The sequence below is a fragment of the Diabrotica undecimpunctata genome, chromosome 6 (assembly GCF_040954645.1).
Source record: "Diabrotica undecimpunctata isolate CICGRU chromosome 6, icDiaUnde3, whole genome shotgun sequence".
Classification (NCBI taxonomy): Eukaryota; Metazoa; Arthropoda; class Insecta; order Coleoptera; family Chrysomelidae; genus Diabrotica; species Diabrotica undecimpunctata.
Genome location: NC_092808.1, coordinates 95,581,027 through 95,597,547, shown reverse-complemented (window position 1 = coordinate 95,597,547; position 16,521 = coordinate 95,581,027). Strand labels below are relative to the sequence as shown.

The 16,521-nt window shown below is 31.6% G+C and overlaps 1 protein-coding gene across 2 annotated transcripts in view; it reads right to left on the bottom strand.

The window, feature by feature from the left end:
- The window catches only part of LOC140443592 (RNA helicase aquarius), a 202,574-nt gene that overhangs the window by 47,701 nt on the left and 138,352 nt on the right, over positions 1-16,521 (bottom strand). For both annotated transcript variants that reach the window (XM_072534941.1, XM_072534942.1), the window contains 4 exons: positions 15,724-15,937; positions 11,379-11,427; positions 10,553-10,788; positions 6,854-7,084 (listed from right to left, as the gene is read on the bottom strand). In XM_072534941.1, coding sequence (XP_072391042.1) covers positions 6,854-7,084; positions 10,553-10,788; positions 11,379-11,427; positions 15,724-15,937 — 730 coding nt within the window. The remainder of the gene's footprint in view (positions 1-6,853; positions 7,085-10,552; positions 10,789-11,378; positions 11,428-15,723; positions 15,938-16,521) is intronic.

Here is a 16,521-nt window from a genome sequence, read left to right as displayed (position 1 = left end):
ATTGTGTGTTGCACATGTATTGTGTGTGAAGTGAAGGCGATGTCTTCGCATTCTATTGCTCCGCTATTGTTGGTATGTTCTTGTTGTTGACTTTTTCTTTAAGTATTGGCAACCAAAGCCTGCTACAGTCTCTGATGGGTTTGCTACACATTTTTCTTCATTAAGTAGAACGAGAGCTGCTTTTTTGACATTTCTCTTCTTTATGTCCGTTTCTTTTATGATTATTCACGCATCTTTCCATTGTACTATGTGCTCGTTGTCCCAGGCATGTTTACATATCTGGGATATGTCAAAATCTCCGTTCTTGATCTCTGACACCTTAAGTCTAATATTTATTAAATTAGAGTGAAAAGAACCTATTTTCACATTTAACTGGCTATCAGGCAGAAAGTTAGTAATCCATTGAAGAGATTGTGTGCCAAAGCCTATTTTATAATGCCTGCAAAACAATTGTATGTCAAAGTGCTTTTATACAACTTATGTAATGTCTGGTGAACCAATTGGTCTATAGCGTTGCAAAACTATCAAAGAAGTTTGAATATATGACTGAATCCATACATTTCTATAATTAGTACCTACATTTTTGTCAATACTTTTAGAAATTGGACATATAAAGCTGATTTTCATTAATTCGGAAAATCATAAAAAGTACCATAAACAAAAATCACAACGTTGTTTTTTTAATTTTAATCAATTTGACATGTTTGGTTCCGCAGTTTAAATCTTCTCTAATCTTATTAAATATTTTCTCTTTAGAAATACAAGAGAAGTATTCGAAAGATAAACTACTGTACATCAAAATCTCTGAAATGGGGGTGTAGATTCGAAATATTTTTTTAGACAGGTTTTCTGTAACCTCTCCATTTTCTACTTTTTTGTCGGCTTATATAATGGTTTGAGGAAGAGAATCATTTGTTTTAGGTCACTAATGTCGATTTTTCATATTTATGGATTATACAAAGCATTGTCTATAAGTATTTATTTAAATATCCTCGTATAATAAATTCGTTATATTGATCCTAGTACAACCGGACGGGGTGATTTACTAGTCAACCGTTTTAGTCTTATTGACGTAAACATTTTGCTTATTAGGTTATTTCTTATATACAACCTTTATCAGTGTTTACTAAATTGATAATCATAATACGTATTTAGGTCAACCATAAAAACCGCATTTTAGCTTCTATTTATCATTAACCGATTAATTTGAATGCAATTGCACCGTATGGTTTGGTTTATGTTTGTAAATAATTTTAAAGAAAGTTATGATTTATTCAAAGAATTATAGGCAACGAAAATAATGATATTAGCAAAAACCGGGTTATATTTCAAAAAACATTAGTCAAATTTTAACTGTAGGTTCTGACGACAAAAACCACGATTTATTTAACAATATTAAGTATAAGATTGTCTGATTTGATTGTCTGAAGTGCCTGATTTTGGCCTATTTCTTTTTTATAAAAATAAAAAAGAATATGTTATTTGATTAAAATGAAAGATATCGATCCTTTATATGTAGTTAGTCTTCCGTCTGGGAATTAGTGAAGCCAAAATTGCAACACATACAGAAAAAACTAATGACTGATTCTAAGTCAGTCATTTAATCTAGACTAGTAAACTAATAAAAACTATTATGCAAGATATTGATGTCTTTGATACTCGAATCCTGTCTAGAGCGTAATAGTTATTGTACATTGAGCGTAAACATTTTCATACTGGATTCTTCACCTACATAAAAATGCGTCTAAAAGATATACAGTGTGTCCAATTAAGTCTTTATGAAAAAAAGTTAATTTTTATAAAAAGTTCTGCATGTTCTAAAACCTAACATACAATCATCAAATATTAAATTTTTTTAAACATAGATGCGGTTTGTCGAAAAATATGAATTGTGGATATTTTTTACTCTTACATAAAATTAATATCGTTCACATAGTGCACAAGCCGTTACAGACTATTTAGCTTTAATTTTTTCGGAACCTGTGATCAGTACACAAGGTACGATAAAATGCTCCCCTGGGTCACCAGTCTTGGCTCCCCCAGATTTTTATTTTTAGGGAATGTTAAAGACCAATTTATACAGGCATGAATTCGGGCGAGCCACCAAATTGAAGCGACAAAAGATAATCGAACTTTCGAAATTGCAGATTGTAGAATTTCTGGGCTTGGAAGAGTGCTTACTTAAATGGTTTTAGTAGTGTTAGTTCGGTTACAAGAAAAAGCCGAAATATACTCTAAATCATTGTGAGTGGCTGAATTTCAGGGCCAGTAATGGATGGCTAGAAAAGTTCAGAAGAATACATGAACTTGGCTTTAAAAAAGTTTGTGGGGAAAATGGAAGTGTCAACATTGAAACCTGTCACAAATGGAAAAGTGATTTATTACATGGTTACGAACCTGACAATATCTTACCTGACAAACGAGACTGTTTTTTAAATGTCTTCCTGATAAGAATATAACTTTAAAAAATGGTGGGAAACATAGCAAGGAACGTAGAACTATTCTGCTAGCAGCAAACATGCCGGACATAGACTCTCACCATTAGTTATAAGACTTGAACAATACTACATGCGCTTAATGGGTTCCCCTGAATAAGGCAAGAACAGCATTGAATACTTAACGAAATTTTATAGATCAAAGCTTCGGATCCAATTTTTATCGATAACATTAATCAATTTCACTTTTACCAAGACACGGACACTCGTTCAAAAATTTTTAGCTTTTCGGAATTAGAATTAGCCTTAATAAAATCAAAAAATACTGCACCTGGACTTGACGGGTTCACTTATACGATAATAAACAAATTACCTGAAAGTGATAAACTTCTTTTAGAAATTTTTAATGACTGGTGGTTGAAATAAAAGTATTCAGATAGTCTTAAAAATATAGTAGTGTGTCTTCTACTAAAACCTAAGAAACAACCTGACAACTTCGTCCTACCGACCTATTTCATTATTATCATCATCATTCAATCTTCGCTTATCCACTGCTGGAAATAGATCTCCCTCATAATTTTCCATCTATTTCGATCTTGTGCCTGTTGCATCCAATTCCTATGACAACGTTTTAGATCGTCAGTCCAACGTGTTGGTGGACGACCTCTGCTTCGGTAGGCATCATCTCTTGGTCTCCATTCCAGTATCCGCTTTGTCCATCTATTATCTGTCATTCGAGCCACGTGACCTGCCCAGTTCCATTTCAGTGTTGCTACTCTCTCTACTGCATCAGCCACTCCTGTTCTTTGTAGTAGCTGACGATTTGGGATCTTGTCTCGTAGTGAAATGCCCAACATAGCACGCTCCATCGCCCTTTGACACACACGGATCTTTTGAACTGTTCTCCCTGTCATGGTCAACGTTTCCGCACGGTAAGTTAACACTGGCAAAACACACTAATTAAACGTTTTTCTTTTAAGGTATATTGGTATATCAGACGATTTGAAAATATGGTTCAGCTTGCCGAAGGCTGCCCAAGTCAGTCTTATACGACGGAGAAGCTCAACGGTTTGGATATCTTTTCCTATGCGAATCTCATGACCTAGGTATTTATAGGCCATTACCTGGTCTATGGATCTTGTTCCTACGCATATATCTTCGCTGACTACAAGATTTGTCATCATCTGGGTTTTAGATATATTTATTTTCAATTTCCCTTCTAGCGAGGAAAGGTAGAGCTGATTTAAAAGTTCTTTGGCCTCATCTATCCCATCAGCTATTAGTACAATACATTATTATCATGTATTACACAAAAATTGTTTAAAGGCTTGTAAAATTTAGACTCGAACATTTTGTTGAAAGCAGATCACTTTTAACAAAAAATTAGTATGGATTTGCAATAAAATAAAATAAAATAAAATCTCCGATTTAGTTACAAACGCACAATTGTGTCTATCAAACAATATATAGGTACATGTTATGTCTTTTTGTGGACCTTAAAGGGGCTTATGATGTGGTGGCTTTTGGTATCAATAAAAGTACGGCTGAGTTCTTTGTCATTGAAAAGGCATTAAAATGGTGTGCAACTCAAACCTGCATGAATATTTCAATAATTTCAGACCTAAAGTCAACATTACAAGCTATTAGCGGTTAGAGATAGTGCAAGCACTCCTGACCACGGCGCAGTAGACGAAATTTGGTTTAGTCCCCACTTCCATGCGAAACGCATTGTACTATGCACTGTATAATTCCACTTACAATTGAATCTTTCTGCCTTTACGTGAATTTGACTCCGCCTTCGCGCAGCTCCATAGTCAGGAGTGTTTGAACTATCTCTACCCACTAAATCAATTCCAAAATGCCTTAATTTTGAACATAAAAAATAAATTATGGATCTTAAGCAAAATAATGCAACTGTTTCGTTTATTTGAACGAAAGGACATTGCGGAGTCGAAGGTAATGAAATTGCGGATATGGCCGCAAAAAGTACCCACAGTTGCCACCATATTGACAAAGTATTTAATTTAAAATATTTGAATAATGCTCTCAAACCTAACATCAGTTATAAATGGGAAGTTAATTACAAAAGAATTACAAATAAATCTACAAATGATTATTTTAACCCTACACTTCCAAAAAACATTTCTCATTTCACCTTTAATTATACTAGAGCACAAATGTCAATACTGACCTACTGGCTCATTTAAAATTAAACCATGGTCGCTTTCCATCCTACTTATATAAAATTGGAATACTTCACTCCCCCGTTTGTATTTGCGACAACGTATCTATTTTGGTGATCTAACTAAATCACATATTCCTCGAATGTTCTCTGAACTCTCGGTTCTCTTCAATTCTGTATCAAGGACTAATTCACAATGCGTTTCCATTGCCGCTAAATATTACAGCTCTCCTGTCTTCCTTAGATAAATCGGTACTTGATTCCCTCATAAATTTTATCAGAAATGCAAAAATAGTGTTATATTTTAAAGATATTACAACATGAAACATTTCAAATAATTAATAATTTTCATGTTTTATGGTAAATAGATTTTGTCTGATGCCATGATACCCCACACATACATACACACAAAAGGATGTTTTAAAATAATGTTGATTTATAATTAATAAAAATATGTTTGTTAACTCTGTAACTTTTATTTATTTTACCTATATTTATGAATTTTTATTTATTTTACCTCTCTAACTCAAAATTAGTAAGAACGAATCTCAACATCTTTATGTCGAATCAAAATCCTCCATAAGTCGAAAACTGTATAACTCGAAATTTTTGGCGTCTCCCTTGATATTCGACTTATAGAGGTTCTACTGTAATTTGTTTCTAAAATTTATACTATGAGAACGATTTTCGAAGTGGAAATCTAAACGTCAAAATAAGCGTATTTTCAACTGCAATTGTTTTTAATTCACATTACCTATAATAAATAATATTATACTACAAGAAAGAAGTTTCAGGACAAATTATAACTTAAAGAAATTAAAAATATCCGATACCCGGCTTACTTATGATCTATGATAATAATTAAAAATGTATTCATGCCATATGACATATACGCTATACTAAATAAGTAAATATATGTAAAAACTATTATCAACTAGGAGACAAACATTCTGAATATATTTGAAATAAACCGATCTTGAAGTGCCATATTTAAAGGGCTGTGTAGCTCCTTGAAAATTATTTTCAAACATGATTTATGTCAGATCTAATATATACTGGAACTTCAACACATGATTAAAAACAAGGTTCACGAATCATAATGTGATTTATTCTTTTTTGTGTAGGAAACACCTGACTATACCACACTGGATTTTTGCGGTATATCTTAAGTATAAACTACATGTCAAAAAGCACGGCTGATACAAGACGAAATATACTACCTAATCAATATACAATATTTTCAGTTTCAAATAATATTACATAGATTTTTTCTAAAAATTACGATTTAATTAGGAAGTTAATAAATAAGGAATAAATTGGAACATAAAAATTGCATCTGGCTAAACTTTTATTTATCTTTTTATGTCCACAGCAACAACAACAAAAAAATTCGTATTATTTTAAAGTAAAGTGCATGTCATCACTTAAAAACTAATTTTCTTAATTAACTTAAAGATTAAAAAACCGAAAAGCTTCAAGTTCGGATACGATTACGAATGAACTACAACTTTTTCATGTATATTAATTGTATTCATATGATCTTGTAATGTATTGTAGAAGGCTTCAGTTACTACTTTGGTCTTACTTGTATCTGGAGCATATACCGATATTAAATGTTTTTTACTATTATCTATTTTGAGTGTCATTTGAAGTATTCTGTTGTTAATATATTGTACATCATCTATACTTTTTTCAAATTTCTTGTGGATGAGTATACCAACTCCTGAGCTTGCATATTCTCCTTTTTCTTTTTCGCTGTATACCAATATGAAATTTGAATATTTTACAGTTCCCTTACCTTTTTTTCTTGGCTCTGAAACTCTGCTTAATCGATTAATTTTGTATGTATTCAGTTCCATAATTATTTCTTGTTCTCTGTTTATCCTTGATTTGATATTCCAACATGCTATCCTTAACATATTCTTTCTCGTTGTCCTTTTTCTCGCCGTTTTCGTCATCATTTGGTTCTGTCCTGTTTCCGAGGCTGATTGACCGGTTCTTTGAGCACTGATTATTTTTTAAGATAGGCAGGTTGCTAACCTTGCCTATCAACCCTTCACTTTTATCCAGACTTGGGACCGGCTGTGATAAAAACCAAGCTACTCGATCCACCCGATAGTCGTTACAGGCAGTGTTTATCTGCCTGGGATGACTATCGGGTGGATCGAGTATAAAGTAATGGCTTTATTGTTTACCAATAATATGGGAAAAAATAAGTGATACAATTCATACATACCTTCATATACATCCTCCTTGCCTTGATTAGTATTGTTCATATCGTCTCGATACTGATTGCAATCTAACCATACCCTGTAAGTTCTCTGATCTCCAGGTAAAACTGGTCTTGGTTCAGGACCGTCTTCTATAACTCTCCCATTTGAGTCCAACATTCCTTCTACCTCACAACCTCTTATACAATGTAAGCCAACTTGAGATAAAAATGGTTCTTTGTAGTCATATTTTGTGCCTAAAAATAATGAAAAAACATTTTGAACCCACAAGGAAAATGAAATTCCTGTAGTTGGCTGTATACCATGAATCATAAAAACTTTTATTTAAAAAATAATATATATATATATATATATATATATATATATATATATATATATATATATATATATATATATATACAGTCCATCTAATTTACAAACCGTTGCACGTCATCGGCGTCATAGCCCGTGACGTCACATGATACCAACACGAAATATTTAGGCGGTAGGTGTGTTCTTTTTTAGAATCACTTTGCCGAGTACACTGGCATTACAGCCACTAGACATATTTTATTATATACGCGTACAACCAATATTTAAAGATTTCTATTAATGTTAACTTAAAGAAATAGACAACAATATGTTTCATTTAATTTGTATAAATGCATTATAAAGCGTTTTTATGAAGAAAATTTATTCGGAACACACTGTAACTGTAATCGAACGAAGGTGAAATTTTGGCATAAATTGGTAACACTTATTTGACAGTTGCGGTGTTGACACTTTTTGTACTTTATTGTTTTAAATTTTAAAGTGAATACCTCTTGTTTTATATTTTTACCTATTTAATAAAATCTGTTCTTTTTAGAACAAAATTAGTGTGTTTTATTTCAAAAATGTCACGTAAGAATTTAAATAGTCGTTGTAAAGAGTATAATAATAATTATGTGACCTATTTGATTTAAAATGAATTCAGGATTTTTTTATACATTGGCAACTATGTCAACTTCGATCTCTGACGTAGATAATGACGTGCAACGGTTTGTAAATTAGATGGACTGTATATATTGTAGATAAATCTACACCTGCTTTTGATAGGGTGACTATACTCGTCTTGCGCAGTATCATCCAATCGAGTGATAACTGTTTAGCTGTCAAATATATTTGTTTACAAAAAAATATCTTTCTGTTTTTAGTTTAATTTCAATTTAAAAACTTTAAAAAGCTTTTAGTAATTTTAAAAACTAAAGTTCCTACACATTTTTATTTAATTTAATTTTGTTGTTTCTTTTAAATTGAGTTGATAAATTTTTTTTTTTTATAAAATTTTTTAAAAAAGATACCTAGCTAATTATAATACAGTTTATTTAAATAATTAATGAAGGAAAAACGAAAGTAGAAGAAAACAAAATCTAAAGATAAAAGTAGTAAAATAACCTGACTTAAACGGCAACTCAAAGGTTAACTACACTAGAACCTTCCTTTGTTTAGTCACACAATCCTGATTTTCGTTTGACACTAGCCAGTGTAGCCTATACTCAACTATACTCAAAAGTGCTACACTAGAAAACAAAGAAACAAACTTATATTGTATGTGTGTTGCTTATAATATCTTTTTGCAAAACTTTATAAGATTTTAGGTCAGTTGTTTAGAGACTCTCTGGCAGTTTCTCTGAAAATATTTATTTTTAGTGTACATTGTTGTTCATTCGGCGCCATATTAGATCCTCCTAACGTTGGAAATTACATTGGCATTTTGTTCACGGTTTTCAGCTACACGGAATACTGTTAGGCACTGCATATTCCTGTCCAATCGCGAATGTTCTTGAGCCAGGACACCTGCTTCCTTTCATTTCCTCTGCGGCCTTCAATGTTTGCCTTTCATGATAAACTGAAGGATTGTGTACCCGTCTCCTCTAAGAATATGCACTACGTATGAAATTTTTTTACTTGAATAGTTTTCAATAACTCACGAACGGCATTTGCTCTATTTAACACAGCTTTGTTGATCTGCATCGCTGTCCAGGGTATTCGGAGCATTCTTCTATGTAACCAAATCTCAAACATCTAGGTGATTGATCGTACCAGTGGGATCATTCGATAGAAATAAAGCAGCCTATAGTAAAACCTAAACGTTCAGAAACCGAGACCTGTTCTTGAAAACTAAATGCAAAATGATCTTGTTATGTGTTTTTTTCCTGTTATACATAGTGGAGACTTAGACACTTTCTTAATCATCTATAAAGAAAATGGAGGCATTTTATGTAGTTTTATGTAGGTACATTAAATGTAGTGTTACATGAGCAATCTAAGAATTTCTTGATCATATTACTAACGTGGATAACCACGTTATAAGAATAGGAAAATTAAAACACGCAAGCTGGAATTTCTAGGTCACGTTATGTAAAACGAACTGCGATACGGAGTGCTTCAGTTGATTTTACAAGGAACAGTTTATTGCAAAGGGGGACCAAAAAGAAGAAGAATCTCCTGGCTTCAAAAAATAATAACTAGACTTCATATGCTTGCTTTTCGCTAACATCTGAAACGGATACTCAAATAGATACCCTAAAAAGAACTAAATCTATACTAAAGTAGATCTATTTGTATATATCGTTGAAAGTAAAAGATTTGAACATATTTAACATGGTAGTGAATGGTACGCTTTCAAACGGAACAAGAATTACACCTAACCTAAAAAACGCGGATATCAATCTGATCACGTTCATCCTATCCAGAATAATGTATCAAGAGGCGAAGAATGAATAGTTTTATGAAAAACAAATTTTTCTTCAGAAAACAGATTTTTCTGTATGCAAAAAATCTGAATACAAAGTATGCAGACTAATAAATATGTAAAATAAGTATTTAAGTATGCCTTAAGTAGGGACATAATTTCTTCAGACATTAAATATGTGATGAGGTCCTGGCAACTTAGCCCCAAATTATTATTTTTATTGATTTATCGATAACAAAATGTAAGATCATTTTCATACAAGAGCTCAAAATTTAAAAAAATTTAGACTGAAGATTACCGTAGCTTAAGATCGATAAAGCTAGTAATACTGAAAATAATTTTTAAACGATTATTAAGTTATATAGTTGAAATAACCATCTAATGAAATATTTTTTGAATATATAATATTTTCAATTTAAAGCCGAGGAAGTCCCTATTTCTTAGAATTATTTTTTTATTTTCTTAGTGTCTTTTTGTCCAAAATGACGATTACAAGTTAACACGGAAAGATAAAGACATTCAAGCGATGTACTCATTATGTTACTTGTTTAAATGACCTTATTGCTCAACTGAGGTTTAAACGAGAAAACATCCTAAAACGACCAGTAAGGAAACTGCTGGCCTTCGTTAAGGCCACAGGACTTACTGGAGTTTAAAGGAAAAACGGAGATTAACGAGTCTCGCCTGAACTAAGAAGAAGAGACCTTTATAAAACAATGGGAAGGAGTTGACTAAACGTAACGTGCAGTGCTGCAAGATGGCCAAATGCCATGATATTAGCTTTGGTATGTGTTCAGGCAAACTCTTTGTAACGCAATCTGATTTATTTAAGCATATAGTGGGTTTCGATTACTGGACGACAGAGTCGACATTATTAATATGCCAATAGCTAACCTGCTGTTCTCTTCTAGTTGGTTATTTAACTGCTTTCCTTCCGTGATTATTAAAAATGGTTTGTAATAAATTATTGACACTAAATTGAACCTACCTATTGGATTTGTTGGTTTGACTGTTACCAAAAAGCATACGTCATGTTTACGTAGATTCTCCCATTCCCCTTTTATTTCTGGTCTTACTGCCAAATTAACAGTAACATCTGCTCTAACTCTACTAGGTCGTTTTTCCCCAATGTTAGGTTTCGCAACTTCGACGACGGCAAAATTGATGATAGGCTGTGCCATTCGAGCCCAACCGCCCCAGTATATATTTCCATCTTCAGCTTTCCTAAAAATATTATACATTTAGAAATAATTGTATTTCTAATATATCAAATAAAAACATTTAAAAAATTTCTAATATACTCGGATTAGCTTTGGATATTTTAAAAGTCGTTTACTGATCCTCCAAGTTGGGGGTTGGGCAGTGGGTTAACACCCCCTCCCGTAGAAAAACATTCTGTTATGGAGATTTCAAAGCAATCGGACGGACGGTTTTTTTTGTCGAACACTTGGCAAATGAAATAAAAAAAAAAAGAGAAAACATTACAATGAAATTAAGATAAATGCGTTGCTGACGAATCAGTAAATATATAAAATATTATATTCTATTCAGAACTTTAAAATTCATATGAGATTTTAAAGATGTAATAATGAATTCAAATAGCTTGCTGCGTATTAGATATTTGATGACTGAAATCTCTCTACCTAAGCATCATAATTTTGATTTCTGAACATTTGTCTACAATTTTCCTCTAATTGTTTGCTTATATAAATGTATCAACTTAAAAAAGTTAAACTTTTTCTCTTATCTATATTTAAACAGAGTGCGATAGATATTGTACTTTAAAAACTTAATATGAATTATTATAAGCTTACCAGGGACACAATCTACTGACAGCATCTTCAATATCTTGTCTAATTTCATCTGAAAATGTAATGTAATTAATCATTAAAATTGTATTAATAAAAAATAATAAACGAAACAAACACTAGTGTTGTATTAAAATATATGCAAATATATAATACGTAAATGAGACACAAATAACACAAACACTGACAAATACAGGCAGTATATTCACCTAAGGACATTGGGAAGAGATCAAGACAAAAGTAATTGGAGCAGCAAGAAATATTATAGACAAAAGAAAAGACAGCTGTCTGTCCCTTTAACTTCAACCAAATGTGTTCCAACCAAATCCATAAACAAATTTTTTAATGTGTTTTTTTGTGGAGTCTAATGTTTCTGTATTTTATGTGTTTTTTCGAAGAAACTTTTTGAGTTTTTTTAACCTTTCAAAAAGAAAAAAAATTCGGATTTTTCCAACTAATGGGATCCCTCTCTAGTAGTGGTGCTTTTAAACACTCAGACCATTGATCTGAGGATGGATTTGTAATCCGAAAACGCTCAGCTAGGAATTAAAAAATTTTAACACACTTCAAAAATACTTGTCTTTTCCATTCTTAAAAAAAGATTCTTACAGTATCATATACAATCATTCCTAGGCCTTCTATTACTTTTTTTCTCTACAGTAAAATTCTGAGGCGAACGTCACGGAACTAGCGCCACGAGAAGGCGTCGTCATGGGTAGCGTCATAGAATAGCGGTTCTTGACATCGATTCACTACTCCCGATCAATTCGTTTCTGGTCATCATATATTTACTCTAAGCAGGTTTAAATTAAAAACTGCATGAAAAATAACTAACAAAATATAGACATTAAATGAGAAGTAAAAAAATTAAAAGAATATCTGTCAATAAAAGATTCGATTCGTAACGATTGTCAAAATTTAGTAAAAGTCACAGATGTCATCCGATTAATAACAACATTAAATCATCTGTTTAAATTTTTATAATAATTCTCGTTTTAAAATAATTTCATATAAATATAATTATTATTTTTAAACATATTTAGTTTATATAATTATTAAATTTACTATCAAATGATATTTATTTATATTTTATCATTAATATTCGGTCTGAATTTGATAGGTGTGTCATAAGTAAACAACGTTTGCTTTGTTAATACGTTAACAGGTAGCGTTAGGAGCAAAAATAATGATTTATTGAATTTGTTTAAAATATAAGCAATTAATAAATAATAAAATTACTTTATTTAATTTTAAATATATTATTCAAATTTTAAATATACAAAAAACAATGTATGAGTATGAAGATCTACGCTAGTCTACAGTACCGCCTACTGTTCCACTTTTTTTTTTAAATATAATTTGTTATTTTTAAATATCTTATTTAGTTTATATATTAATTAAAATTACTATCAACTGACATTTATTTATATTTTCATAATTTCATATAAATGTAATTTCATATAAATATAATTGGTAAAACATTTAAAAAAATTTCATATTTATACAGTCACAGCTGAAGAGTCCATTTGTGTACCTAACGAGCGGGTGGCCGTTGGATATACAAAATGTCAAAACTGACCATAATTTGTTATTTTGATTTTTGAAATGTTTCATAATTTTTTTAAAATTTAAAAATACAGAAACATAGTATGAAGCTTCGCGCTAGTCTACAGCACCGCCTACTGTACAACTTTTTTTGTATCTTATCTTGCAGACTTTTAAATAAATTAGAAAAATAAAAAAAAAATTTGAGTTAAAATGCCAACTACGAATAATTTATCTGTTGGTCGAAAAACAAGAACTTTTCCACGAATATGGTATTTTGGGTAAACATAATACCCTTGGTAAAAATCCTAATCTACCACATTTTCGTTCGCACTTTTTTTACTTTGAATAAAAGAGGTTGGACGCTACTCGCGCGTCGGATAAAAATTGCTATAACTTATTGACCATCCAATTTGGAAATCTGAAACTTTCCAGAAAGCTTCTTCTTTAAAGTTTTCTTCAAGTTTTAAAAGTTGGTTAAAAAGAGCCTCAAAAATGTGTTACAAAAATTTTAATTAGAAAAAAATATCCGACGACTAGTATACGACTTTAAAAAATCATTTTGTTTATAATTAAAATTAAGAATTCGGACACATCTTTTTATTGCTGAAATGTCCATTGTGTCAAAATTAGAAATAAAATATCTAAACCAAGCCGAGACATCGCGCATTAAATACAAAACTTCATTAGAATTATAAAACCAAAATGTTTACCTTGTTCTTGATAATTTACATGTTGCTCCCAAATTTATTCTTTACAAATTTTACGTTGACACAATTTATATTGATTTGCGGCATTTTTTGACTTTCCCATTTTAATTATTTTATCTAACCTAAACCACAAACTAATTCCCTTTACCGTAGTTTGCATTGTTAAAATTTCCGGAAATATTGAAAATAAATATTTTATAAAAAATTGCAAATCTTTCTGTTTTATATTTATTCCATAAAATATTAAGAAGCCATGGAAAACATCATCAGAATTGAAGAACCCGGACTTTAGAATAAGCGAATGTGAACATTTTAACACATATTTTATTACGTATTTGTTAAACATTGTTAATATTATTAATCCATTTGCATTTTGAGAAAACCTTGTGTTTATACATCAATACCAGTAAAAAAGTAATTATTTATTCAATAAGTGAAAAATTAAATGTTTATTGTATGCGGCGTGAAAGTTGCATACAATACTGAATACTGAATGTTAATGAAAAAACCAAAAAATGTTTTAAAACAAGAGTGAAATATCCGAAGAACTCGAAATTATAATGGGAGTAATATTGCCATCTATATTATTTATCGCTTACACTAGGGAATGCGTATTGGAAATTATTATGAAAAAGTAAGGATACAAGTGAATGGTTTTTTAATTAACAATATTAGGTGTGCGTATAACACTGCAATATTAGCCGATAATTAAAAAAACGTAGAAAGAACAACGAATAAAATATTAAGATGCAATGGACAATATGAACTCTTCCCAATATCAAATAAATCAAGTTTGCAAAATTCATAAGAACAACAATTCTAACGAAGCTCTACTGGTAGGAGGCAATCAGACGTGAAAAATTAAAGAAGTACACGTACCTGGGTTGTAAAGATTTATGCAATCTTCCACTGCGCAAGATAAATTATCGTAAGGGCTTTTGAACTGAAGGGGATCAATATATGGATATCAAGCGGTCATGGTGGCTCTTAGAAGCACTAAAGTGAACTCTAGGCTAGTGTGGGTATGACGAGAACTGCCGAGAACTTGACAGACTGGCGGAACATAACAGTGTCACACTGGTACACCTTCTAGGTCACCGGGGAATATACGTCAATAAAAAAGCTGATTCACTTGTCAGAAGAGTATCAGCTACAAAATCATCAGTGCAAAAAAATCATCTACCACGACCGGAAAAAGCCTGGATCTGAAGACGTTATACACGATCAAGCATTATACGCGATCATGTATATGCAACAAAAACTAAGCACATGGAATGGTCGGACGAGGAATTTGAACAAGGACAATATTTAATTATGACTACAGATAAAGGAAAAATGTATAAATTTGAATAGGTAGAGAGACATTGAATATTTACGGACTATATTTTCGAGTAAACCAAATATCCGGGAGGAAATAAACAAAAGTGGTTTATAAATATATAAATAAACAAAAACTGCTAGGAAATCGTTGCATGCATGCACTCAATAAAATACTCAGAAGCTAAAATATATCCAAAGCAGCTAAATTAAAATCGTATAAAATTGTAATAAGACCAATAATAAAGTATGCTTTTGAAACCTGGACTATGACAAAAACTGAGCGATCAATGATAACAATTATGGGAAAGAAAAATACTTCGAAAGATATTTGGCAAAAAAATAATAAATACTCAGTAGACACGAAGAACAAACAAAGAGTTAGAATAATTATATAAACAGCCTAATATAATTGCAGTAGTAAGAGCACAAAGAGTTAGATGGTTAGGACATGTCCAAAGAATGGCCCAAATTAGAATGCCAAAAATCTTGTTAAGCGCTACAATAGTTGATAAAAATAGAAAGAGAGGCCTAGGACTAGATGGAGTTATGAAGTTAATGGCGACCTGAGGTAGCCCAATGTAAGCAATTGGAAAGAAAAAGCGAAGAACAAACTGAAATTAAGGCAGATTGTAAACCTAGCCATGAGTCTACTAGGCTCGAAGTGCTAATATATTATTATTAATTTTGACTTAGAAGCCAAGGGTATCGAAGGCTTGTTACCGTAACTATATTATTATTTTTTTTTTTTATAAAATTGGTTTAAAAATTATACTTACATGTCGATTCAAGCCGAAATAGGTTAAAATTCCTCAGAAGATAATCATGTAAAGTTAAAAACTGCAAGTTGAGCTTTGGGAGAGCTAAGCAACCTTCACCGGAGAAATAGGCAGTCGGTACAATATTTTCGTCCCAAATAATATCTTCTGTAGGGTATAGCGGCATTTCGTTTAGAGCTTCCAACTGGGATGCTCTCTTTTCATGGCGGGAAATCTGAAAAGGGAAGTAATATTTAATGAGTGTAAATTTCAATTTTATAAAAATGTATATTTTATCTGTTGTACAAGTATAAAAAGGCAAGTTTCAAAGTGGCATCAGACAGGATCAGGAACAAATAAAATTACGAGATTATCAATAGCAAGAAAAAACTAGTTAAATAAACGAACTTTATCAGACCCTCAATTACCTATACTGCGACGATGTGGTGGAATAACACACTTCAAACATATGCAAAAGCCAAACTAAGCAAGATGCAAAGACTTGTTTTTGTGCCTGGGGATAACTGGTGCCATTTGCAAGACTCCAACAGTAGCTATGGAGACTCTACTATATTTGTCTCTCTTGCATTTTGGAGTTCAAGAAAAGACAAGATTGGGAGCCTACAGAATAAAACAATCACAACGAAGTTTTATTCTGTTCGCAGAAACTGCGACGAAGAACATCTTTAATGTTGAATCGGATGGCATGACAAAAGACATAATTTTAAGAATTCCTACAGGGAGTCTATTCCAGATAGGGATATATAAAGAAACAGGGAATACCACAACCAATAGGGTCAGATCTAGTATACAGATGGA